This window comes from Artemia sp. Qi Xiang Cuo, chromosome 13, assembly GCF_049724085.1.
Source record: "Artemia sp. Qi Xiang Cuo chromosome 13, ASM4972408v1, whole genome shotgun sequence".
NCBI lineage: Eukaryota > Metazoa > Arthropoda > Branchiopoda > Anostraca > Artemiidae > Artemia > Artemia sp. Qi Xiang Cuo.
This window is the reverse complement of record NC_142806.1, coordinates 55919522-55945442: the sequence shown is the minus strand read 5'-3', so window position 1 is coordinate 55945442 and position 25921 is coordinate 55919522. Positions and strand designations below refer to the sequence as shown.

General features: G+C 34.2%; 2 protein-coding genes across 2 annotated transcripts in view; both read left to right on the top strand.

The window, feature by feature from the left end:
- The window catches only part of LOC148945453 (opsin, ultraviolet-sensitive-like), a 66187-nt gene extending 46362 nt beyond the window's left edge, over window positions 1-19825 (top strand). The window contains exon 3 of the mRNA XM_089099391.1: window positions 18785-19825. Within this exon, the coding sequence (XP_088955517.1) occupies window positions 18785-19617 (833 nt within the window). The 3' untranslated portion in view covers window positions 19618-19825. The remainder of the gene's footprint in view (window positions 1-18784) is intronic.
- LOC148945452 (innexin unc-9-like) overlaps window positions 1-25921 on the top strand; it is a 329914-nt gene that overhangs the window by 80371 nt on the left and 223622 nt on the right. The window lies entirely within an intron of this gene.

The following is a 25921-nucleotide window of genomic DNA, read 5'->3' as shown; positions in this document are numbered from 1 at the left end:
AAACTAACAGTATTAAGGTGAAGTTTTCAAGAAATATTTAGGTGGATGTTGAACTAAATCAAAACAAACTTGAGCAAGTAGGTTTCCAAAAAGGTGACAAACCAATATCTCGAGAACGGCTTACAATATTAAGTTACACCTTTAAGGGTAAGTTGTGGCGGACCTAGAACTAGCCAGAGGGCACAATGTGTATAATATTAATGCTACCACTCCGATTAATGTAATTAATGACGATATGGGCATTAAGGTGAAACTTGTAGGGAACGTTTGGGGTGAGTTTTAATTAAACGAAAAAACTAAGTTCTTGCAGATTTTCAAAAGGGCATATGAGCATTAATATAGGCAGGACCGCTCTATAATAGCCATAAATATCATAGAAAAATTTAAAGGAGCTAATTATATTTGTAAGTAAAAGTTCTAGTACCCTTTTTAAGGGTCAAAAGAGATTGGAGGGCAAGAAGCCCTCCTCCAGAATCCATTCATTTTCCATACACATCCAGTCAAAATTTTGAGACATCGGTTTTGTTCAGTATAGTAGAACGGTCCTCTAACTATGTCTCTAGGGATATTGGGTATGTCAACCCCCGGCAATTATGTAATTGGTCCATTATGCTTTAAAAAAAATGTTGCTCTAAACTAAATAAAAAGGCACTGTGAGTATGGTTGCCTATAAGACACCTCAGCAACATATCGAGAACGACTGGGAATATTAAGTTGAAACTTTCAGGGCTTCTACTACTACTACTTCTGCAATTACAATTTAAATAAATCAAACCAGTATAAATGCATCGAGGTTGTCAAATAGCATAGATATAAATTTTTGGGAATGGCATTAAGTTTTATTTTTCAGGTCAACTTGAGAAGGAATAAAATTAAATTATACAGTACGGTCTATTTGTGTCAGGATTAAAAATTGTTGAAAAAGTTTTTACAACATACAAGCAGAAAGCCAAACTATGTATTTTTGTAAAAAAATAAAACAAAAAAGATATAAAATATGTTTTTCCATTATGCCAGAAAAAACTAACAGAAATTAATTTAGAAACAACTTTTTCTACACAACAAGTTTTAAAAAGAAAAGTAGAGTTACATTAAACTGAAAACAAGCATATGTAAAGTCAAATAATCTTCCAAGTGTAATACTACATCAATTCACCATTAACAAATGAATGAGACCCAAAACGAACAGAAATTACAATAAATAACCATGTAAAACTCAAAACGAGCTAAAATCGGCATGAGTAGGGCTGACAACCCCCATGCCTTCTGAAGACCAGAACACAATTTGCGCTTTACTGAAAAAAGAATGAATGACCGTGGATTCTCAATTAATATACATTTACTGGTATTCATTGCTTAAAGTTTTAATAATTTTTTATTCATTAAAGCCAAAAAATGAACATATTTAACATATGTTTTATCATTTGCCCTTCACTAAAAAAAAGAAGATAATTTTACATTCATTTATTAGTCGGAGTAGTTCGTCATAGGTAAACTGTAGTAATATTTTTAGTACCCTTTTTTCAGCTCTCCTGCCTAAGAACTAAAATATGGGACTGTAATTGAACTTTTTCAAAATTTGAATACAGGATTAAATTTTTGATCAGTGGTATTTTTTGGAAATTTTTTTTTTAATTATGTTTTTAGTTTAAAATTTTTGTTGGATGGCCAATGGTTATTCAATCAAACGAGTTGAAAATGTACTCAAGCTTTAGTTCTCAATGAGTAAGCCAATCAAACCTCTATTCTTTAGAAAAACTTGAATATATATATTTACGTTGATCCATCATACTAATAATAGAAAAAAATGTTTCATGTTCTGTTGTGTTCCACCTGTTATTGTGTTTAAATAAACATGTTTGAAGTTTAAAGAAAAAGTTCTGCTTTATCGTCTTAAAAAACAATAAACAAAAATAATATCAATCCAGCAAATTTTGTTTTGGAAATCATTACCTTCATTGAGCTTCTATTAGTTTTATCTCAAAACCTACTGAGTTTCAAACAATCTTAAAAAAGAAATCAATTCTTTTGCGTCAAAAATTCACAAAAATTGTCTTTCCCAAGGTTCGGTTGGGTCAGTCTGCATACACTGACACTTAAGCCTGTCTGGAAAAACATTTTAAGACATCATAAATTAACACAACTCTTACTTTTTTCAAAATATTTTATATTTTTAGGCTAGTTTTTAGTGGCATCAGATAAGACAGAAAGGGAAAATTTATGTTTAGGGGGTGGGGCAATTTTGCTTTTGTTTTATTATTTCAATGAATTTGCTAAAAAAAAAAAAGTTTGTCAATCAAACTACTCCAAAAGGAGTATTTTTCATAATCTAGAGGGGTATGAATCTAGAGGGACGCGTGGCTCCCCATCTCAATTCATTCCCTTTCACGATTTACCCAGTATGCACACCTAATATGTTGCATCATTGTCAAAGATAAAGTTTTTTGGCTTGTTTCGTTCGAAAAGAAACAATACAAGTAATGTTTTACACGTCGGTTTCTTCGTCGAGGTTTTATTTTCCCAGATAACCACTTTGTATGTTTGAAGTTTGACATTCTTAACAGTTCGTGATAACGAAATAATCTATTGACTTTTTTGGTTTTTCTCCCTTTATTTAAATTAGGCAAATGTTCTCAAGCTCGTTTCTTTTGATAAAAAGCATTAAGCCCAAGGAACTTAATATATTTAGAATCAGCATAAAAAATATATATATATTTAGAATTAGTATAAAAGCCAAATGTGTAGATGTACTAATTGTTACCAAAATTCAGTTTTTAGAGTTTCGGTTACTATTAGAACGAATCGCTCCTTGCGTTGTCGCTGGATTGTTTGACACTTATGTTTTATATTTTTACAGATTGTCTTTATTTTTATCAAGCTTTATTCTACAAATATTTACACTAATTACAAGTTTTATTATATATGAATCAAAATGTATGTATAGTATTTATTTTACTTCGTGTTAAAGTACGTGTGTTTTTTATTGGGTTTATTGTATTTATTATGGAAGAAAAACAAAAAATGCTTTGTAAATAAAGTGAAAAAAAAATGAAAATATACAAACATTTTAGTATTTTTATTTTCTATAGAAGCAAAGCATTAGGAAATTTTACTCAGTTGAACAAAATGGTTTTTATATTTCTTCTGTTCACATTCTTTCCGTTAGCTACAATTATTATTTTCATATCCATTTAAACGATATTGGATTTTTCACATCATTGCTTTAATAAATTTTGTTGGTTGATCCAACTACAACGAACAATTGCATTTTCAGATTTTCCTTGCAATATATTGGAAATTCCTTGTCTGGAATCCAAACGATGCCAATTATTCTTCATCTTAGAAACTCGGAGTAACACAAAAAAATCTCAGAGTTATATAAAAAATACAAGGCCTGGGATAAGGTTTAAGACTCAAAGTGCTATTTTCTATAATAATTATTCGGTTTTTACAAACCTTCCTACTCGGTTAAAAATGACTTGCACTACAAGCAACTCCTTTCTTGCAACTGTAACTTATAACTTCACTACAAGCAAATCCTCTCTTGTCCAACTGTGTTGGCCTTAGTCAACCCGCCTATGGCCAACACAGTTGCGTTCACTCTTCCTCCATTTCAAATCTATTCAAATATTAAGTCTATTCCCCCTCCCATGAAATTATAATTCAAATTGGTCCTAATATCTCTTTCCAACCTGTTTGGAAATAATAAGCATTCCCGTAAGTCTCAATTTAATATGCTTAGCCTTTGAGACACATAGAGGATCAAACGTTTTGCTCTTTCCAAACACAAAACCCTATAGGGGAAAAATTGGCAAATTGCATATTTTCCATCACTTGCCCAAGAGAATCAGTAGTGCTGGGTCATGTCATCCCTGGAAAGATAGTTAGTGGACTCTTCGAGTATTTAGAACAAAATGGCTGTATCAAAATTTTGATTGGATTTTTGTTGCGGAGGGCTATTAAAAAGGGCATGATAGGGGGGCTCGCCCATCTCTAAGCACTTTTGACTCTTAAAAAGAGCACTAGAACTTTCAATTTCTAATCGAACAAGTCCCATCCGAAGTTTCTATGAACATCTCTTCCATACGAAGTAGCCTGGGGGGGACAACAATAATATATTGAAAAAATATCGATTTTTATTTAGACAGTGCTATTTCGCTCCATATGAAAAGGAGGCTTGTTTGATCTTAGGTGCACAATTGGCTCATCAATTTCAGGAATTATTCTCTGAGTGAAATGGATCACACATTTGTCATAAGAGTGGATGCTAGTGGCCTGATAATGGGTCAAAAAAGTAATATATATTATAATTTTGTAATGTGCAGCCCTAAGTCTTTAAGCCGAGACGAGTCAAGTGTAAAAAAGGTTGTTTGAGGACATTGTTCCCGGGAAATGAAGCCCAGAAAGGGGAAAATTATTTTTCAGATCGGCTTGAAGCTTGTATTCTTAAATGTTTAAGTTAACTGGACCCTAGTGGAAAAGGAAAAATATAATTAGTTTTTCTTACAACTAAAACAGGGCCAGGCAAATGACCGATAAACATTTTCCGGGCCACTTCGTATCAAAACAGTGGTAAATGAAAACTAAAAAAGGGGCTCATTGAATTAGAAATTGAACGTGTTCCATCTCCTTTTAAGGTAAAAAGTGTTGGGGAGGAGGGGCAACCAGTCCCTCCATTGCCATTTTCTGCTACCCTACCCCAAGCATAGGGCAAACCTTTTGGATGACAATATTGATAAGAAGCGTTGAATGATTTTATTAATTATGCCTCAATAGCCAACATCACTCCCAGAGCCCCTGGGGAAAAGAACCTGAAATTGTATAGATTGGCCATTGTTTACAAATAAGATTTATTAAAAAAGATGGCCATGTTTGTTCTTGGTTGAACAGTCAATTGAAAACTTATAAGAATCATTCTTTAGGCCAGGACTCCCGGAATATCCCAGTGTATCCTCCCGAAACGGCACGCGTACCGGAGTAAATGAAAATTGCCACATAAATATATGTCTTGGAATTCTCTTTAACATCTTATTCACTTGGAGATTAATTTAAAACTTTCAGAGAGATTTTTTACCTTAAATTTTGACTCACGGGATGGGACAAAAGTAGGCTAAAGAGGCTGTTCACATTCTGGCTATCAAATAAGTATTTCTGCAATATTGAAGGAACATCATAGGGGGAAAAGTTGCAATGAAAGTTAGGGGAAGACAGGGCAAAGCAAATTTAGATTTTGTGCTGAGGATGGGGAAGTGATTAAGCAATTTTGTCTTCGATTTGCCGAACCATGGTGCGACTCTGTTGACCTTCTGCACTGCATTTAAAATTAGTGATCGTTGAGCTCTGTAGGGGGTTTAGAGTAGACCAGCTTCTCAGAAAAATATTGTGATTTCTTTAAGATTCTTTGCCACGGGATAGGGAGCTGTGTTCAAATGAAGGGCCGTCATAGATTGTTCTTCAAGGTCACGATTTGAGTCGGCCATAAATTTGCAAGAGCTCCTGAATTCTCATGTGTCATAATAGAATATATTATGATAAAGAAAACTTCCGGCCTTTGATTTGGGATAAACTTTGGGAACAAACAGGGTTTAAAGTTTAAATCTTAAGTTTAGTAAATTGTTTGGACACTAAATTTACCGATGACTTTGCTGTCTTTGCGGATTCCATGGAGCAGCTGCTGGAAGCATTCCAAATTTTAAAACACAAAATGGTAAAAGTTGGACTACGGATGAACTTGAATGAAAGAAAAGTTGAAACGATTGGCCTCTCTTCTCCTTCTGCTGGTTCATCTATTAATCTGGATGTCCCTATAAGCATCGCATTTTTTCATAAGCATACTTACCTAGGCTCCATAATTTTTTCAGATGGCTCTGTTCTTTCCAAGCTAAAAGCGAGAATATCAAAGGTGCCTTTCACCATGGACAGCCAAATTCTTAATATTTGGCAAAAATCTAACATCATCACCGCAGAGAAACTTCTTTCTCGTCACGATTTTCAAAGCTGTCGTCGGCTCTGTGATGCCTCACGGAGCTAAAACGTGACAAACATCAGAGCCAAGCCTTAAGATCATTGTTGTACTCCAGTCAAAGAGTTCTTTGAGGATTTAAGGTCTGTAATGGTCTGACACTGCCTCGAAAGCTATCCCCGTGGTTCAAAGAAATCAAAAGTCAAAACACACTAAATTTTATCAGGCTGTTAACATCTTGAATCTGCAATATCTGTACAACAGCTCAGGGCATCAAGTTGAAACTTTCAGGATGTGATGGGGGACACAAATGAATGCTGAAACATGACCTACAGAGAAGACAGAAGTAAGTCAAAAGACACCTTGTGTATCCACGATATTAAAAACTATACCTAAGATATCTCAGGATTGGTTCGAGGGATGGATTTAAAACTTCCAGATGTGGGAGAAGTAAGGAGGTGGGCCAGGTATATTTCAATTTTTGTCTCTGATCAAACTAAACGTGTGTCCACTATAAACCACTATGAGACATGGAATCTATTTAGGTTAAGCTGCAAAATAAGTAAAAAAAACGCTATGTGTTAACAGATTATCGAAATAGCGAATCGTTTCTGCAATACCTTGGGAATCGTTTTTGAGATCAAACTTAACCTTTCAGGGAATTTAAAAACAAACAAAAAACAATGAAAATACAACCTCATCAAGTTAAAACTTTCAGGGGATGTTAGGGGGGCTAAGCAGGCCATCAATTTTGCCTGGGAGAATTAGGACATGGGTGGGGGGGGAGACTAACAATGTTTTTTTCTCTGACCCACCTGAACTGTTTGCACTATAAACCGCTACTGAACTAATAATTTATTCACGGTGAAGTATCAAATTCAATTAAAAACATTATTTGTTGCCAGGTTATCAAAACTGCGAATCTACAATACCCTGAGAACAGATATTAGAATTGAGCTGAAACTCTTAGGTAGCCCTGATGAATAAAAGAATGCCACCAATGTAAAACATTTCGGACAATTTTGCAATTACATCTAGTACTATAAAATAGATTTAGGAAAAGGGGCTACGTAAAATAATTATCTGTCATTTGAGATTCTAATCACCAGCCTGTGACCTTCCAATAGGCTGCTTGAGCTCCTAGAAATATATTACGGCTTATGCTCCCTGAAAGATGGTTATTTTTTGGTTGTTTTTTTCGTCTCCTAGGGTGCTAATGTATCAACCAAAGACGGCAGTTTTGACATCATTTCGTAGCTGAGATTTAATTATATGTATCTACCAAATTATATCTTTGACATTTGATCTAATTGGTTTTTTAGAACGAAAATACGCCTAAAATTGGTTGAAAATCCGTGGAAAAGATTTTTTTTGCGATTTCTGGTCCTTCCCCATGGAAAGTTTTAAGTAATAGCATAATTCTGGCTCAGTGAAGGGATAGACTCGGGAATAATGTATTCAATGATGAAAGTTTCTTGTCTCATCGATGCATACTACAGAAATAGGCTTGTCGTAGAATCGCTTGTTTCAGACGAAAGATTAGTCTCAAGTAGGAGATTCAAAATTAAATTTATCATGTCATGTTAGACTATGTCATGGCACTGTCTGTCCGAATAAAAAAAAAAATCCATTTCACTGCACTATGACCACCGAACAGGCAAAAAAAACAAAAATGAACAATTTTTGTTGCTGACAATAAAAAAGATCAAATAAAAAAACACGTATCAGTTCCAGCCTAATCTACTAAAATATGAGTGTTTTCTACAATTTTTTAGATTGGGATATGTGTCTCTTGTCTAGGGTGTTCTAGTATTAAAATTTCAGTGGCATGTTTCTTTTCGGATAGACGTTATTTTTGAGGTGTTTCGATCTCATTTTCTTAATCCTTATGTTTTCTCAATCTAAAACTGGTATGAAGTATCCCCAGATAACACTTATCATTGTTAATTAAATATAAAATTCTTCTTTAAGAGACTGTTCTTTCTATTTTTCACTATACTTTTTTCACTATACTGCACTAGGAAAAGTGTTTTTGAATATGTGGTTAATACAGGTGGTGGTTCGATCTCTGATAAATTTCATATGCGACTGCAATCATGATGAGAGTTAAGGATGTCATTGAAGACGTTAAAGTAGGGTTATACCCAGGGTGTTTTCACAGCTGGAAAGAGTTTGGAAGAAACTTATTTTTGGCTAAAATGGTATGAAGTCTCCCCAGATAATATTTATTATGGTTAATTAAATATAAATTTCTTCTTCTTTACAAGACTGTTCTTTCAAAAGATTTTTTTTTCACTATACTGCATTAGGAAAAGCTATTTTGAATATTTGGTTAATATGGGTGGTTGATATTGTACTAAGAAAACTGTTTTGAATTTGTTGTTAATATGGGTGGTGGTTCACTCTCTGATGGATTCAATCTAGGACTGCAATCATGATTAGAGTTAAAAATGTCTTTAAAGACGTTAAAGTAGGGACGAGACCCGGGGTGTTTTTTCACAGTTAGAAAAAGAGTAGTATCTCCTTACTACTTTTTAAGTCATGCCTAGGCGGTACTCCTTTCTTTCAAAGGTTTAACAGCGCAAGAAGATAGTTTAACGGTGTATCCCTGTTTCTGTAACCAGGTGACACAATTTTTTTTCAGTTTTTGCAAGATTCCCAGGATAGCAAGTGTTTCAGTATTTGTTTTATATGATTAATCGGAGTGTGGTGGGGATAATGCACAAGTAGTAATAACAAATAAAACTCAGAGAGGAAAGAAAATAACAAAATGAAAAATAAAATAAAAAAAGGTGAAAAAACGAGGATTTTGTCAGCCAATGGCGAACCATGCAGAAGGAGAAATAAGCAAATATTTTGACAAGGACCTCCGCCAAGTCGTCCTCAGTCCTAAACAAAAAAGAAAAAAAAACAAAAGAAACCAACGAAAATCGAACCTTTCGAAGTTTACTTAACAACGACAGAACAAAAACTAAATAGGAACCAGGTTGGAATCAATGAAAAAGAAATCTACCGAGATGATTTAGCAATAATCCTTTGTTTTTCTATTGCCTTAGCTGGTCTATAAAATCGTTCATCATTTGATTTGCAAATAGGTTCTCTCAAGTTATACCGGGCTAAAATATTGATTGAGTCCTTCAAAATTAAACTGTCATAAATTGGACTTAATCAAATGTCTCCAGTATCTCTATTTATTGCTAATTTTCAGTTTATGTATTTTTTTAATCTCAATTACCTCTTTAAAAGTTTGTGCTAAGCTATTTACAGTAGTTATTAAGGTTGCCTCGTCAAAAAGAACCAGATGGGTCGGATTTTCGAAAATATGTGAGCCAATGCCGAATCAAAGTTGTTATTGTTATTTTTTAATCTCAGGGACTTATCTATTGAAACTTTGTGTTCATGCAAACGTTCACCTAATTGTTGATGGGTCTTACCAATGTAAAATTTCCCACATGAACACGGGATTCTGTTGACACCACTACCTAGTACCGGGTCAGTTTTATCCTTTCCTGAGTTGAAAAAATGTTCAACTTTTTGTTCAGTTTTGAAAAAAACAGAGAGATTTTGTTTTTTAAAATTTTTTTCCAAATTTATCGCCAAGTTTCGGGAGGTATGGTAAAGTGATGAAAGTTTTTTTCTCAATCGCCGGGGTAACTGAATCGAGGGGGACAGGCTCCTTATTTTCTTGTTTTATCTTTTTTAATCGTCTATCTATGATGTACGTAAATACATTCTAAGACCACACTGGCTATACTAGACAGATGAATTTCAGAGAGGAAAGAAAATAACAAAATGAAAAATAAAATAAAAAGTTGAAAAAACGAGGATTTTGTCAGCCAGTGGCGAACCATGAAGACGAAGAAATAAGCAAATATTTCGACAAGGACCTCCGCCGAGTCGTCCTCAGTGTTAAACAAAAAAAAAGAAGAAAAGAAAAAGAAACCAACGAAAATCGAACCTTTCGAAGTTTACTTCACAACAACAGAATAAAAACTAAATAAGAACCAAGTTCGAATTCTTTTGCTATAGCCTTAGCTTGTCTACAAATTCGTTCATCATTTGATGTGCAAATAGGTTCTCTCAAGTTTTGCCAGGCGAAAATATTGATTGAGTCCTTCAAAATTAAACTGTCATAAATTGGACATAATTAATAAAATTAATAATTAATAATAAAATGTCATAATTGGACTGTCATAAAAATAAATATCTCCAGTATCTCTATTTATTGCTAAATTTCGGTTTATGTATTTTTTTTATCTCAATTACCTGTTTAAAAGTTTGTGGTGGGCCATTTACAGTAGATATTAAGATTGCCTCGTCAAAAGAACCAGATGGGTCGAATTTTCGAAAAAATACAGGGCCAATGCCGTATCAAAATTGTCATTGTTATTTTTCAATCTCAGGGACTTATCTATTGAAATTTTGTGTTCATGCAAACGTTCACTTAGTTATTGATGGGTCCTACCAATGTAAAATTTCCCACATGAATACGGGCTTCTTTAGACACCACTACCCAGTACAGGGTCAGTTTTATCCTTCCCTGAGTTGAAAGAATGTTCAACTTTTTGTTCAGTTTTGAAAGAAACGGAGAGATTACGTTTCTTAAAATTTTTTCAACTTTATCGCCAAGTTTCAGGATGTATGGTAAAGTAATGAATTTTTTTTCTCATTTGCCGGGGTAACTGAATCGAGGGGGTAGGGCTCATTATTTTCTTGTTTTATCTGTTTTAATCGTCTATCTATGATATATCGTCTATTTTAATCGTCTTAGAATGTATTTAAGTAGTAATAGATGATGTTACTAGCCCATATATTAAAGGGAACACACGCTCGTACTTCAAATAGGTTCATAGAAAAATAACACGGGATTTTTAATGGTCAGATAGGGAAATTAACATGGCATTTCCACGACAGCCCTCTGACGTCACGACACACCTTTGCGCTTTAAATAGCACGGGGTTTTATAGGGCCAGATAGAGAATTTCCCAACCCCTTGCACCTGTGCATAGCGGTCCCTGTTTCAAGCCGTCGGCTGGTAAGATTCCCCTGACACGCCCCTCTGGACTCCATTTTAAACGCTCAGGTCTAATATAGATGACACAATTTACGTAACCTAGCGTCAAGACCCATGGGGAACCCCTGCTTGTAACTTAACGACAGCACACACCTTATTTGAGGTCAGATAATGACAGCGCAACCATCACTGTAACATAATACCTTTTTGGCATTTTTTTTTTCGCCCGAAACTTTCAAAGCGTTTTTTTTCTTTTAACTTAATGGTGGTGTACACTTTTTGTAAGATCAGCCCACAACTTACGCAATGAAGGTGCACGTTTATGTAATAATGGCGCGCATCACTGATACATAATACCTTTTTCGGCATTTTATTTTTCGCCCTAAACGTTCAAGGTATTTCTTTTTTTTACTCTTTAGTTCTTTGTCCTTGGTGGGACTTGAAAGATCAATTTTGGGAAAGCACTTTAAGCAACACTACTAAACTGTCATTGCCAATATTCTGTATTGGGGAAACAGTTTAAAGAAATAGCATATTCCCGTGACGTCACAAGACATGGCCTCTGTCTATTCCATGACATTCCCAGGAGCCCCATATAGGAGTATATTGATTTATTGTTTCAGTATTGGCAAGATTCCTGCTGGAGCCCTGTTTGTAGCAGCCGGTTGGCAAGATTCCCAGGCTTCCTAGGTGTTTCAATATTCCTTCAGTATTAAAAACAGTTCAGCGTGTCAACATCAAAATGGATGGTTGGACATTATTGGGTATTGAAGGCGTTAGCGAACTCGAACCTAGAGTGCCTAAAATAGCCGTGGTAGTTACAAGGGATTGCCGACTAACCCTAGAATAGGACATAATATAAAGATTCGTGATGCCAATGAAACTATACTTATCCTTCTTAGGGGATTTCCTATGTAACCCCAGACAAATTTTGAATCAGTATGAAATTCAAAAAGTCTGCATTGCGTTAACATAGATGATCAGGTTGAGTTATAAATATCCTTTTATTGCGACTGTTCTATATGTAAAGGACATTGTCACAATTTCAGCCTGTCTTACAAGCCTACTACATAATGTTTAGATATTGTGGACTCTAGAATAGACAAAAAAAAATCTGGAGGAAATGAGGAAAAGAATCTTAAATGATATGGAGAGAAATTTATACAGGGTACAAGTAAGGACGAATACAACGAGATTCGATATGACAGAATAGGAAGAGGAAGATCGAAAGAAAAAACACGGGAAACAGGGCTATCTCTAAAGAGATACCTCAAAATATACTGTAAAAGACAGTGATGAAAACTCAAAGAAAAATTTGCGTAATGCAAGATGTGATGGTGAAAATTATGATGAATATGATCTAAGAGAAGAGGAAAATTGGCCCTTCAAGAAAGAACATAGGAGAGTATTATATGGGATGGATTTTAAACATCGAAAATGGTTTTGGAAACGCTCTCAAATACGATTTTACTATCAAAATCATTATTGATATGATTGATAAAATTTTGTACCATAACCTTACAATAAATTTGTTTTTACATAATAATTTGTCTTACTCGATAAACCTAAGAGATAAATAGTTTGGGATCGAATAGACCACCCCTTACGGTTTCTACCCCCCTGTCGTCCATAACTCGCAATGAGATCCTGATCGGTCCGAAGGACCCCCTACCTGTGGGTGGGGGCTCTGCTGATGAGTTCGGTCAGTGTCTACTCGTTCCAGGGAGAGTATCCAGACTTCGGCTAGGTGACAAAAAGAGGTTAAAATCGTCTTGCTCGGAATATTTAACAAGTAGCAATGATAGGGAATTAACATGGGAATTCAGATAAGTGGAGCTCCTAGCCCCTTGCACCTGTACAATGCGGTTTCTGTGACAAGTTGTTATGACGCAATTGTGTTTCAGTATTTTTCTATGAGTAATCGACGTGGGGTAAAAAACAATACACAAGTAGCAATAATAGGGGTTACCTAGCACGGCACACAAGTGAGTTCTGCGTAATAACGGCGCTAATATTAGGCAATGACTACTAATAAGAGAGTTTGAAAGATAAGTGGATAATCTTGCGAGAAGAGTAGGTACCTAAACTGTTAAAAAGTATACTTATGGGCCATAGTGGAATGACACTATGACACTGTTTTCACACACATCTGAGAGCAATTTTGACTAAGGATATGGTAGCACTCAAGGATTTTAAAAAAATTATTTACTATATTGTTGGAGTTGGACTCGGCATATTCGAAGCACCAGGAATTAGAGTTGAAATTGGCTGTAAATTACAAATCTAGTTAAAAGAACCTATAAAACAGAGCTAATGAGTAGGAGTTTTACGGCTGCACCCACTTAGCAATCAGTTCCAGAGGGCTGGGTTGATATTAGACGCAGCTTTTTGACGCTTTTAAGGTATCTCCGTGAGCTATTAACGAAATACAGCGCGGGGCTGCGACACATATGATTTAATTGCATATTGTATAAATTTTTTTCTTGATATTATATTTCCTCAGCTTCAAGTCAATGATGTATTCTAGAAACGAACACGCCTCATACGGCATTGCCGTCTCTGAGGAGCTTTTTTGGGTAGAATTGTTGTTTCGTGCCACAAATCACCTAAAAAAATTGCTTTACTGAGGGACAGACTTTTTGGCTAAAAATAGATGCATATATTAACTCTCATTTTATAGGACTCCCTGCATCTTTAGAATCGAATGTTATAGCGTACGGCATTACTACCACTGAAACTCGAGGCAATTTTTTCTGCGGTTTTGTCATTATGTCTCTGGATTGGTCTGGATTCTTTGGGAGGATCTTAATTATTTTTTTCTAAATTTGTGAAGATTTTCACACAATACTTACGATTTATATTAATTCTTCCAGATTTCTCTGTATTGGCTGTGATTTTTATGAGTTCGAAGGATTTCTATATATTAATCAGTATTTTTTTTTTGATTGGCCTCAATCTTTAAAGTTTTCTATTGATATCACGCATTGGTCCTGTTTTCTATGGTTTGACCCAAATTTCTAGGGTCAGGTCCTGATTTCTACACTTTGCTCTTGATTTTCTATGAATTTGTAAGGGTTTCTCTGTTTTGGTAATGATTTTTTAGAAGTTGAATCATAATTTCTACAGTTTGCTCTTGACTTTTACGAATTTGTCAGTTTATTTTTTGTTTTGGCAATGAATGTTTAGAGGTTGACCATGATTTCAACACTTTGATCATGATTTCGATGGCATGGTCTTGATTTCTATGGTTTGCTTTGGAGTTCTAGGGTTGACTCTATCTTGTAGATAAGCACATTATGATTTTTCATGGAACAAAGTGCCTTTGTGGACTTTAATATTTCATGGCGATAAGAAATATCGGAGGTAAAAGAAGACTAAAACTTATAATCTATATATAAGTCACTTTTGTCTCTTTTTGCTTGGTAAGCACGTCAAGGATTATGATTTTTTCCTGGAACACCTACCTTACTTGGGTTTAATATTTCTTGATAATAATGCGTTTTCTAATAGCAGCAAGTTTTCCGTCAAAGATAAAAAATTTCTCTTAGAAATTAACAATTTTTTGTTAATACAACCAAGTTTTCTGCTAGAAGTAGCAAGTTTCTCTTAATACTAACAATTCTTTTCTTCGAAGTAATAACTTTTTCTCTTTAATACGAACAAACTTTTACTTAATATTGTCAAATTACTCTTGGAGGTAACAGTTTTTTCTAAATAGCAAAATAATTGTTTCTAAGAGCAGCAAGTTTTCCGTCACAGATAACAAATTTCCCTTAGAATTAACAATTTTCTGTCTTTGCCAACAAGTTTTCTGTTAGAAGAAGCAAGTTGTTTCTTAACACTAACTAATTTTCTCTTAGAGGTAACGACATTTTTCTTTAATACTAAAAAAGTTTTACTTAATACGAAAAAAATTCTCATGGAGATAACAGCTTTTTCTTAATAGTAACAAATTATTTCTAATAGCAGCATGTTTTCCGTCAAAGATGACAAATTTCTCATAGAAGTAACAATTTTTTTGTTAATGCTATCAAGTTTTCTGGTAGAAGTAGCAACTTTCTCTGGCAACTAACAAATGTTCTCTACGAAGCAACAATTTTTTCTTTAATACTAACAAAATTTTACTTAATTTCATCAAATTTCTCTTGGAGCTAACAGGTTATTTTTATTAGTAACAAACTTTTTTTCTAATAGCAGCAAGTTTTCCGTCAAAGATAACAATTTTCTCTTAAAAGTAACAGTTTTTAAGTTTTCTGTTAGAAGTAGCAAGTTTCTCTTAACACTAACAAATTTTCTCTTCGAAGTAACATTTTTTTTTAATGCTAACAAATTTTAACTTAATAAGTTCAAATTTTTCTTGGAGGTAACAGGTTTTTCTTAATAGTAGCGAGTTTTTTTTAATGCCACCAAGTTTTCGGTCTAAGAATAAAAAGTATTCTTAGAAGTAACAATTTTCTGCTAATGCTAGCAAATTTCCTGCTAGAAGTAGCTATTTTTTCTTAACAATAACAAATGTTCTCTTCGAAATAACAACTTTTTCTTTAATGGTAACAATCTTTTACTTATTATTATCACATTTCTCTTGGAGGTATAAGGTTTTTTCTTAAGAGTAACAATTTTTTCTAATTACGCCAATTCTACAGTCAAAGATAAGAAATTTATCAAAGAAGTGACAATTTTCTGTCTATGCTAACAAGTTTTCTGGTGGAAGAAGCAATTTTTTAAACACTAACAAACTTTGTCTTCGAAGTAAAAACGTTTTTTCTTTAATACTCAGTTTCAGTGAATACTATCAAATGTCACTTGGAAGTAATAGGTTTTTCTTAATAGTAAGAAAGTTTTTCTATTAACAGCAAGTTTTCTTCCGAAGATAAGATGCTTCTCTTAAAAGTAACAATTTTTTGTTGATGATATCAAGTTTTCCAATAGAAGTAGCAAGTTTTTCTTACCACTAAGAAATTTTCTCTTTGAGGTAACAAATTTTCAATACTAACAAACTTTTTATTAATACCATCAAATTTCTCATGGAAATAATAGACTTTTTCTTAATTTTGACAATTTTTTCTATTAGAAGCAGGTTTTCTGTCAAAAATAAGTTATTTCTCTTAGAAGTAACAATTTTCTATCCATGCTAACAAGCTTTCCACTAGAAGAAGCAAGTTTTTCTTAACACTAACAAATTTTCTCTTCGAAGTAACATCTTTCTCCTAAAAAAGTAACATCTTCGAAGTAACAACTTTAATACTAAAAAAGTTTTACTTAATTCTATCAAATCTCTTTTTAAGTAACATCTTTTTTCTTAAGATTATAAATATGTTTCTAATATCAACAAGTTCTCCGTCCAAGATAAGAAATTTTTCTTAGAAGTAACAATTTTCTGTTTATGCTAACAAGTTATCTGCTAGAAAACTACTTTAATACATTAAGTCAACTACGTTTAAGTTAAGTTCATTTAAATTAGGTTAACATGACCGCTCATGCTAACCTAAGTTTAATAAACCTAACTTAAACGTAGTTATCTTCTAAGTTAACTACGTAATTAACTTCTAAGCTAACTTAACCTAACTTACTAACTTCTAAATAAGAGGGCTATGCACATAGCCCTCTCTTCCATGTATCTTATATCGATCCTCCTCTTCCTTTTCTGTCATATCGAACCTCGTTTTATGCGTCCTTACTTGTACCCTGTACACATTTTTCTCCATATCAATTAAGATTTTCCCCTCATTTTCTCCAGATTCTTCTCGTCTGTATTAGAGTCAGCAATATCTGAACATGATGTAGTAGGCTCATAAGAATTTCTGATATTATGACAATGCCCTTTACACATTGAACAGTCACAGTAAAAGGATATTTTTAATTCAATATGTTCATCCATGTTAACGCACTGCAGACTTTTTCAAACCGATTCGAAATTTGTCTGGGGTGACAAAGGAAATTCCCAAAGAAGGGCTAGTATAGTGTTATTATTACCACGAATGTCTACATCTTGTTCTAGTCTAGGGTTGGTCGGCAACCCCTTGTAACTTCCACTGCTAATTTAGGCACTCTAGATTCCATTTTGTTAACTCCTTCAATATCCAATAATGTATAACCATCCATTTTGATTTTGATACGCTTAAAACTATTTAATACTAAGAAATACTAAAACACTTGGTAATCTTTCCAGCCGACCGCTAGAAACAGGGGTCCCATAGGAATCCTGCCAATAATAAAAATAAATAAATAGACTCCTATATGAGGTTTCTGTTTTTTGAGGGAAAACAATGACATTTGCTTGGAAACACCTGAGAGTGTCATGGAATAGATAGAGATATGTCTTGTGAAGTAACGGGAAATGTTATTTCTTGAATGTATTTCCCCAATACAGAATATTGGCAATGAAAGTTTAGTCGTGTTGCTTGAAGCGCTTTCCCATTGGAAGAAAATTGACCTTTCGAGTCCCAGTGAGGACAAAAAACTGAACAATAAAAAAAGTAATGCTTTTAGCGTTTTGGGCGAGAATAAAATGCCAAAAAAGGTAGTATGTGACAGCGATGCGCACCGTTATTACAAAAAAGAGCGCCGTCATTGCGAAATTTGTGTATTGAACTTACATAAAGTTTGTGCCGCCATTATTTTAAAAGAAAGAAAAAACGCTTTGAACGTTTCGCGAGAAAAAAATAACAAAAAAGGTATTATGTGACAGTGATGGTTGTGCTGTCATTACGTGACCTAACATAAGGTGTGAGATGTCGTTAAGTTACAAGCTGGGGTTTCCTCTTGGGCCCTGACGCTAGGTTACGTAAAATTGTGTCATCCATATTAGACGTGAATCTTTAAAAGGGGTTGTCTCATATGACGTTATTAGTGTCCAGAGGGGGGTGTCGGCGGAATCTTACCAGCCGACCGCTTGAAACAGGGACCGTATTGCAGAGGGAAGAGGGATTAGAAGCTCGCCTATCTGGCCTTTTAAAATCCAAAGCCATTTAAAGTGTGAGGTTGTGTCGTGACGTCAGGGCTGTCGTGGAAATCCAATGGTAATCTCCCCTTTCTGACCATTTAAAATCATAAGTTATTTTCCTATGAACCTATTTTAAGCGCGAGGGTGTATTCCCCTTAATAGATAGGCTAATAACATAATTTATTACTAATTGGGTATTATCCCGACCACACTCCGATTAATCATATCAAAAAATACTAAAACACTTAGAGTCCTGGGAATCTTGCCAATTCTGACACAAAATTGCTTCACCTGGTCACGGAAACAGGAATGCGCCGGTAAACCTTGTTCTTGTGCCGTTAAACCATTGGAAGAAAGGAGTAGTGGCTAGGGATGACTTTAAAAGTAGTTAGGGGATGCTACTGCTAAAAAGTTTAGAAAATAGGAAGATAAGTCTACGAACCCAGACATGAATATTGGAAGCTACAGTAATGACAGTGGTCAATAGTGCTTTGAAGCGTGGGCGCTGCAATAAAAAGGTGGAGCATTTGCTAGATGTTTTCCAGAGAAATTGGCTACGGATTGTTTTTTGTATCCAGTCGACTGACCATATTTTAAACAGTAGAATGTATGACGAATGTGATTCAATCCTGCTTTCTAGGACGATAATGATATCACAAGGAAAGATTTAAGGAAAATGGGAACTTCTTGGGAGGATGAAAAGAGTGAGGCTTTGAATAGACTGGAATAGAGGAGGAACGTGCGTAGCTGTGTTGGTCTTAGGAGGTTTGGTGTTGCAGTGAGTTGTTAGTAGTAGTAGTAAATAATGAAAATGAATGTATTGCTGAATATGTTTTGACAGCGCAAAAATTTAACTATTTTGCAGGGTGCCAAATTTACGGATTCGTTGGTGGACTGACCGGAACAACATCAATCATGAGCATGGCAATTCTTGCGGGCAACAGATACCGCGTCATATCAAAACCTTTCAATCCAGACCGAAAGTCAACAAAAATACAGTCTATGGTGCAAATACTTTTTATATGGCTTTATGCATTTTGTTTTGCGTCATTACCATTGTTTGGAATAAGTAGATATGTACCCGAAGGCTACTTAACGAGTTGCAGCTTTGAATATCTTTCTGATAATATAAAGGATAGGATATTTATTCTTATTTTCTTTATCGGGGCGTGGTGTGTACCGTTCTCTTTGATTTTGTTTTCGTACATTAATATTATTTCTGTAATTCGCAGAAGTGACTTTAAAGTTTCTGAGAACGTTGACGATAATATCTATAGGAAAAAAACAGAGATGAAAATTACAAAAACAATATTTATACTTATCGGTTTATGGATGGCTGCTTGGACACCGTATGCTATTGTCGCCCTACTAGGTATTTCTGGAAACAAGGAATACGTTACCCCATTTTCATCCATGCTACCTGGAGTATTTTGCAAATTTTCTGCTTGCGCCAATCCGTTTCTTTATGCTTTATCTCACCCAGGCATGAAGAAAGAGATCATCAATATAATTAGTAACTTCTGTTTAAGCAGTAGTGCTGAAGTTATTCATTTAGACTTAATCAAAGGAAAAACTAATGATTCAAATTCTGAATGCAATCCTTCTCCATTAAATGAAAAATCTGATTTTACACAAGATAGGATAAATAAGAACGCTAACGAGATACATCCGATTAAGAATAGCCGAATTAGTTGTTGATGCTGAATGTCTTAAGAACGAGCTCAAAGATTTAAGCCGTAAATATTGGCAATACAAATCAATACTTTATTTAATTATTTACCATTTGGAACTGTATTTATTACAGGTCTATATCAAGGACTTCGAACCTAGGGGATTGAAGTTTTGAGAGGCTGTCCAGATTATATAGAGCGTTGATCCTAGGTCCAATTTATCTATTCAGCCGTTTTTCATTTTTTTTAACAAAAAATTTATATATTTGTTTAGTGTCTCATTTTGGTAGTGGATTCTAACTTGACACCCCCTCGCTCTGGGTTTGCCTTTGACACATCACATTGATGCATCCAAAGCTTAGGTTATTAACTTAGTAAAATAACAGCTTTTCCAATTATGTATTTCTCATTAGTTTGTATTTAAATAAGCTTTTATGTTGTCTGAAGAATCTAATGAATGTTAGGAGATAGAATGTAAAATATTATTAGACCAGGGTGAAACATTCCAACACATTTTTTTAACATAAGACTAAGCTTATCTGGAATATCAAATGTAAAAATGAAGGACCTTTAGGTAGCCTAAGACATGCCCAAAAAAAGATAAAACAGACGAAACAACATATATCAATAGCGTGATTTCAGTTTACAAATTTATTTAGTGTTAGACGGTACTGAATATTTTTTTAAAATTATATCCTTACGAATATAACCAGTGTTTTTTTCTGGTTTGAATGAGTTTAGTTACACATGTGTTTGGAGTGGTAATAGCATCAATTGTGAGTGTTAAACAAGTATATCAGTACATTTTAATATGAAAACTTAGTCAAATTAGCTCCTTCAACAAATATTCAGCACCAGATAACCAGAATGTATTTTTTTCCACTTGTGTTTTCAATTATTATTATGATCAGTATTTATTACGTGTCGCTTATGAACAGCAAATTTACAATTTTGTGATAGAAAAATTGAAAGGGTGAATAAGGTAGTTTTCCCTGATCCCGAAAATCGTTGGACTTTGAAAAAACAATTTATTATCAACGGGCCTAAAGCTCAAATAAGTCCAAAGGGAAGTATTTTCTGGCCCCGATCTCTGTCCCTTCTCTCTACTGGAGAGTTACCTCCCAGAATATTGGCAAACTTTACCTCTACTGCTAATTGAAGAAATAGAAAATGAAGGAATGGAATGAAGTACCGAAAGAAAATGGAATGAAGGAAAAAAGAAGGAATAGAAAACAGAAAACATCCCGAAAATGTGCTTTGATTTTTTAACGGTAAATATTAAATAGTGTATAAAAAAGATTGTAACTTCAAGTTTGGCATATTTGGCAAGTATGGCATATTTATTACTTTTGAAAAAAGCTTCTTATTGTTCCAATTAAACGAGTATAGTGCTTCAGAAATCTTTCTTAAATAATTGGGACAAAATTCAAACTTTAGAGTACAGAGCTAAGTGTTGACGAGAAGGCAATTCCCTTCATATATGTAATATTTTCTGTTCGTTTTAAGTTTTAATATTACATCAGGTTTGTGACCAAACCTGATAGCCGTTTACTGCCCTTTAGTGTCATATTCCGAACGTTTCACGGAAGTTGAGCAAAAACATCAAAAGAGCAAAAATTATGAGATGACCATTATGTTTTGGATTTGATAGGCAGCAATACTCTTTTCTTTGTGGGCAAACGTGATAATCGTTTACTGCCCTTTAGTGTCATATTCCGAATGTTTCACGGAAGTTGAGCAAAAACATCAAAAGAGCAAAAATTATGAGATGACCATTTTCCAATTTCCAAGCAAACACTACCATATGTTCATGCGTTTCATTTCTAAGCCAACTTACTAAAAGCACACTAAAAACAAGCAGATACTAAATTAAAATATTTTTTGACAGGAGTGTAAAGACCGATAGTGAAAATTAAAACATATCAGGAAAAGTTCTGAAGAATTGCTTAATCAGGAGCTATTCTAAATACTTAGAAGAATTTTCCTCTGCAATCTGTGATTTTTAAAAAACAATTTGCACTTTACTAAAGCTTCTCAGAATACATAAAATATAGCCTGTTTACAATATCTTCCTTGTCAAGTTTTAATGTGACTGTTTTTTTTTATATTTAAAAAGGGTAAAAAAACGAGGATTTTGTCAGCCAGCGAACCATGAAGAAGACAAAATATAAGCAAATATTTCGACAAGGACCTCCGCTAAGTCGTCCTCAGTGCTAAACAAAAACAAAAAAGAGAAGAAAAAAAAAACGAGAATCAAACCTTTCGAAGTTTCCTGTACAAAGACAGAATAGACACTGAATAAAAAACCAGGCAGGAATCAATGAAAATGAAATTTACCAAGATTATTGTGTAAGGATATTTCGTCTTGCATTAATTTTGGCTGGTCTACAATTTCGGTTTTAATTATATATGAAAATAGTTTCTTTTAAGTTTTTTCTGGTTAAAATATTTATTGAGTCCTTCAAGATTAAACTGTCGTAAATTGGGCTTAATGAAATATCTCCAGTATCTCTATTTATTGCTAAATTTTGGTTCATATATTTTTTTATCTCAATTACCTCCTTAAAAGTTTGTGGTACGCCATTAACAGTTGATATTAAAGTTGCCTCGTCAAACAGAACTAGATGGGGCGGGTTTACGAAAATATGCGAAGCCAATGCCGAATCAAAGTTGTCATTGTTATTTTTTAATCTCAGGGACTTGTCTATTGAAATTTTGTGCTCATGCAAACGTTCACCTAGTTGTTGATGGGTTCTACCAATGTAAAATTTTCCACAAGAACACGGGATTCTGTAGACACCACTACCCAGTACAGGGTCTGTTTTATCCTTTCCTGAGTTAAAAAAATTTTCAACCTTTTGTTCGGTTCTGAAAGAAACAGAGAGATTATGTTTATTTAAAATTTTTCTAAGTTTATCGCCAAGTTTCGGGATGTATGGTAAAACGATGAAAGTTTTTTTCTCAATTGCCGGTGTAACTGAATCAAGGGGGACAAGCTGCCTATTTTGTTCTTTTATTTTTTTTAATCGTCTATCTATTATATTTTCAATGAGTTTGATTGGGTAACCATTGCAAAAAAGAATATCCTTGACATAATTTAAGTTCAGAATTTATATGATTACGATTTTAGTGTTCAGCACACTCTTGGATAAACCATTAAATTGTATTGTTTATGTACTATAAGTTGATGTTTGTCATTATAGTAGTTGGTGTGTTACATTGTCTAGTACATGTTACATTAGATAGACTTGAATAAAAAAATTTTAAATTAAAGCTTGAATTTGGTTAAGACAAGTGGATACGTAAACTGATAAGGCCTTTTTAAGCAAACCATAGAGTGTCAAGACGTGGCTTAATTTGTGGTCAGAACTCGTTTCCCATAGATTTTGGCTTTCTTTGTGGCTCCTCATCGCCCTTCAAACAACAAGGAGAAGGAATCAGAATCAAATTGTAAACGGTCTAGGTATTGCAAGATACTTTACATTTTAGAGAATGTTTCATTTAGTGTCTCATGTGCATATTTTATAATTGTTATTATAATTATTATAATTGTTTTGCAATTTATTATAATTGTGTGACCCTCATAAAAGTTAGCCCATTCTCATAAATTTCTCATAACGGGAAATAAATGTTCAATATGTTTTCCACAACGACAGAAATTCACCCGAGAATCTTACAAGATACTAATATTTCCCAAAAACTTGTCTTTAGTTGAGCTATCCCTTTCAAATGTTTTTCAAATGTAAGACTGCTGTATTATTTTAGCGTTTTACCCTTATTTTTTACCCTTATTATACCATTATTTTACCCTTTCTGAGCATAAGGAGAGGGGGTGTCAAAATTTAATTATTTGCTGGCAAACAAAAACCTGACTTAATCTCTGGTCAGAACTCGTTTCCCATAGATTTTGGCCTTCATTGTCGCTCCTCATTGCCCTTCCAACCAAAAGTAGAAAAAACCAGTACTGACAGTTTAGGTACTTCAAGATACTATATATCTAAGAAAAGTTTTCATTTTGCGTCTCAAGTACGGTTTTTATTATTGTTACAAGAGTGTGAATCTCTTAAAAGTTAGTCTTTTCTCATAACATTCTTCTAATGAAAAATAAAAGTTAGGTCCATCCACCACAACGACCCAATTTCAAAAGAGAATCTTAAAAGACACTAATATTTCTGAAAAATTGTGCTTAGTTGAGCTATCACTTTTAAATGTTTACGACGTAAGTTTAAGACCACTGAATGATTTTAGCCTAATACTCTGTCTGAGCGTAAGGAGAAGGGGGGGTGTTAAAATTCAAATATTTGTTGGCACACAAAAACGATGTAGTTAACCCGGAATCAAAATATTTAATTATTTTTTCAATAATTAATCAAGATATTCAACCAAAATATTTAAAAATATAATCACTTAATGTGAACAATACTGAACAAGCGCTTCTCAAGGCAAGACATCTCTTTTACTTCGTGATAGTTCTCAACTGCGAAATCCGGTTTTACATCAATTATTGCACTGTTGACAGGGTCGCCACCATTAGTAGGATTTTACTAGATCTAGTAAAAAAAAACTAGTAAATTTAGAGGATCTAGTAAATTTCCCGAAATCTAATAAAAAGTCATGATTTGTAGTAACAAAACTTTTGTTATTTTCCATAATTTCAAGGGAAAAAATTAGGGTCCATTCATTACAAAATCTGATTTCGATTACGTTAAATATTATGGCTACTATTGCTCTCATTTTTGCGATTTCGCGTCAACCCTAACGCTTAAAAATCTCTACTTTTCTCTCGGCCTTTTCTTGACACTCGCTTTGAAAGGCAAACTATTTAAAATCAGGACTGGTATGCCGGCTCAATTTGTTTTCAGAAAATTTTCCCATACTCTCATAACAGCTGCTACGTTTGCTAGTTAGCCTTGTCCCTTTTTAAAGACGTTGCTGGAAACAAACTTTTTCCATATTTACCCAAGTCCTTTCTGACTCTCTGCAGCTTGCCCTGTTCAAGTGCTGGAGCAGAGAGACATTTCTTGATTTTGGTCGGTCATCAAAACTAAAAACCGGAATAGGCTAAATGTCTCGAGTGTTTCGTCCCTGATGAAAAAGAAGCAACTTATTCTCAGGTCGTCAAGTGGAGTACATGACTGGATGATCCCCAGCAATTTGAGACGGGCTATCAAGCAATGGAAACAAGTAGATCCCTTAAGTCAAAATTCGACACTTGTGGATACTTTAGATTTGAATGAGGCCAAGGACGATTAAAGCCTTTTAAGTGCGACTTTTTTTTAATTGTGACTACATATTTTTTTTCTTACTTTTCAATTTGTATGATTTGCCTGACCTGAAGAAAACTGACACAATGTTATTTTTTAACATTAATTATTGTATGTTATATAAGTTTTCTTTCTCTTGGAAGCCCTAGTCCAATTTTCGGTGCACTTTTTAATTTACATATTTTTACAACTAAACTAATTTCAAATATAACATAGCTCTCGTGGCTGTGTTAAAAACAAGACATAGCTCTCGTGGGCAAAGCCCAAATACGATGTCTCTTAGTCATAATTAGCAAAATAAATTTGTCTGACAAAACTTCGTCAGGATAAATAAACTAATGTATATAAACACTTGAGATTGAGAATAAAATTGCCTGATAAAACTTCGTCCGGATAAAATAAACTAAAGAATAAAAACACTAGAGATCATTGTAATATTTCACAAAGCTTGGCACAAAGCCTTTACTGTAGCGCATGGTGTTATAGTAGACTGGGGTTAGTTTTGAAACCATCTCACCCACTTCCCTGGGGGGGGGGCGAGATCTTAGAGGGACAAAAGGTGGGGGAAGGAATAATCGGTAGATGGGATTGTGGAGGATGGAGAAGCCAAATCTTTGGCATAATTTTTCTCGGCAGGAAGAAAGGGATTCAAGTTTAAATTCTTTGAGGTAAAAGGAGTAAGGTAGAAGGGAACCGTCATAAATGATTTGCAGTGATCTCTTCTGAAATGGTTCTATTTTATCAGTTTCATCCCGGGTAAGGGCAAAGTGCCAAACTGGACAAGCATATTCAACTAAGGGGCGGATGAAAGTATTAAATATTAGTTTCAGCTTGTCCTTAGGAACTCGAAATTTTTTCAGTGTTTTTAGCATTTGGATTGCGCCGTTAGCTTTTTTTCCAATTGTCTTTGTATTCTCCCGCCATGAGAGGTCAGAAGAAATCACTACACCAAGTAAAGTTATTTTATGGCTTATTAGCTCGGAAGCGATAGGAGGTTCGAAAGACGGTTGGGTATTCTGAAGAAAAGAAAATGTAGTGGTCGAGTATTTGTCTTTATTCACGACCATG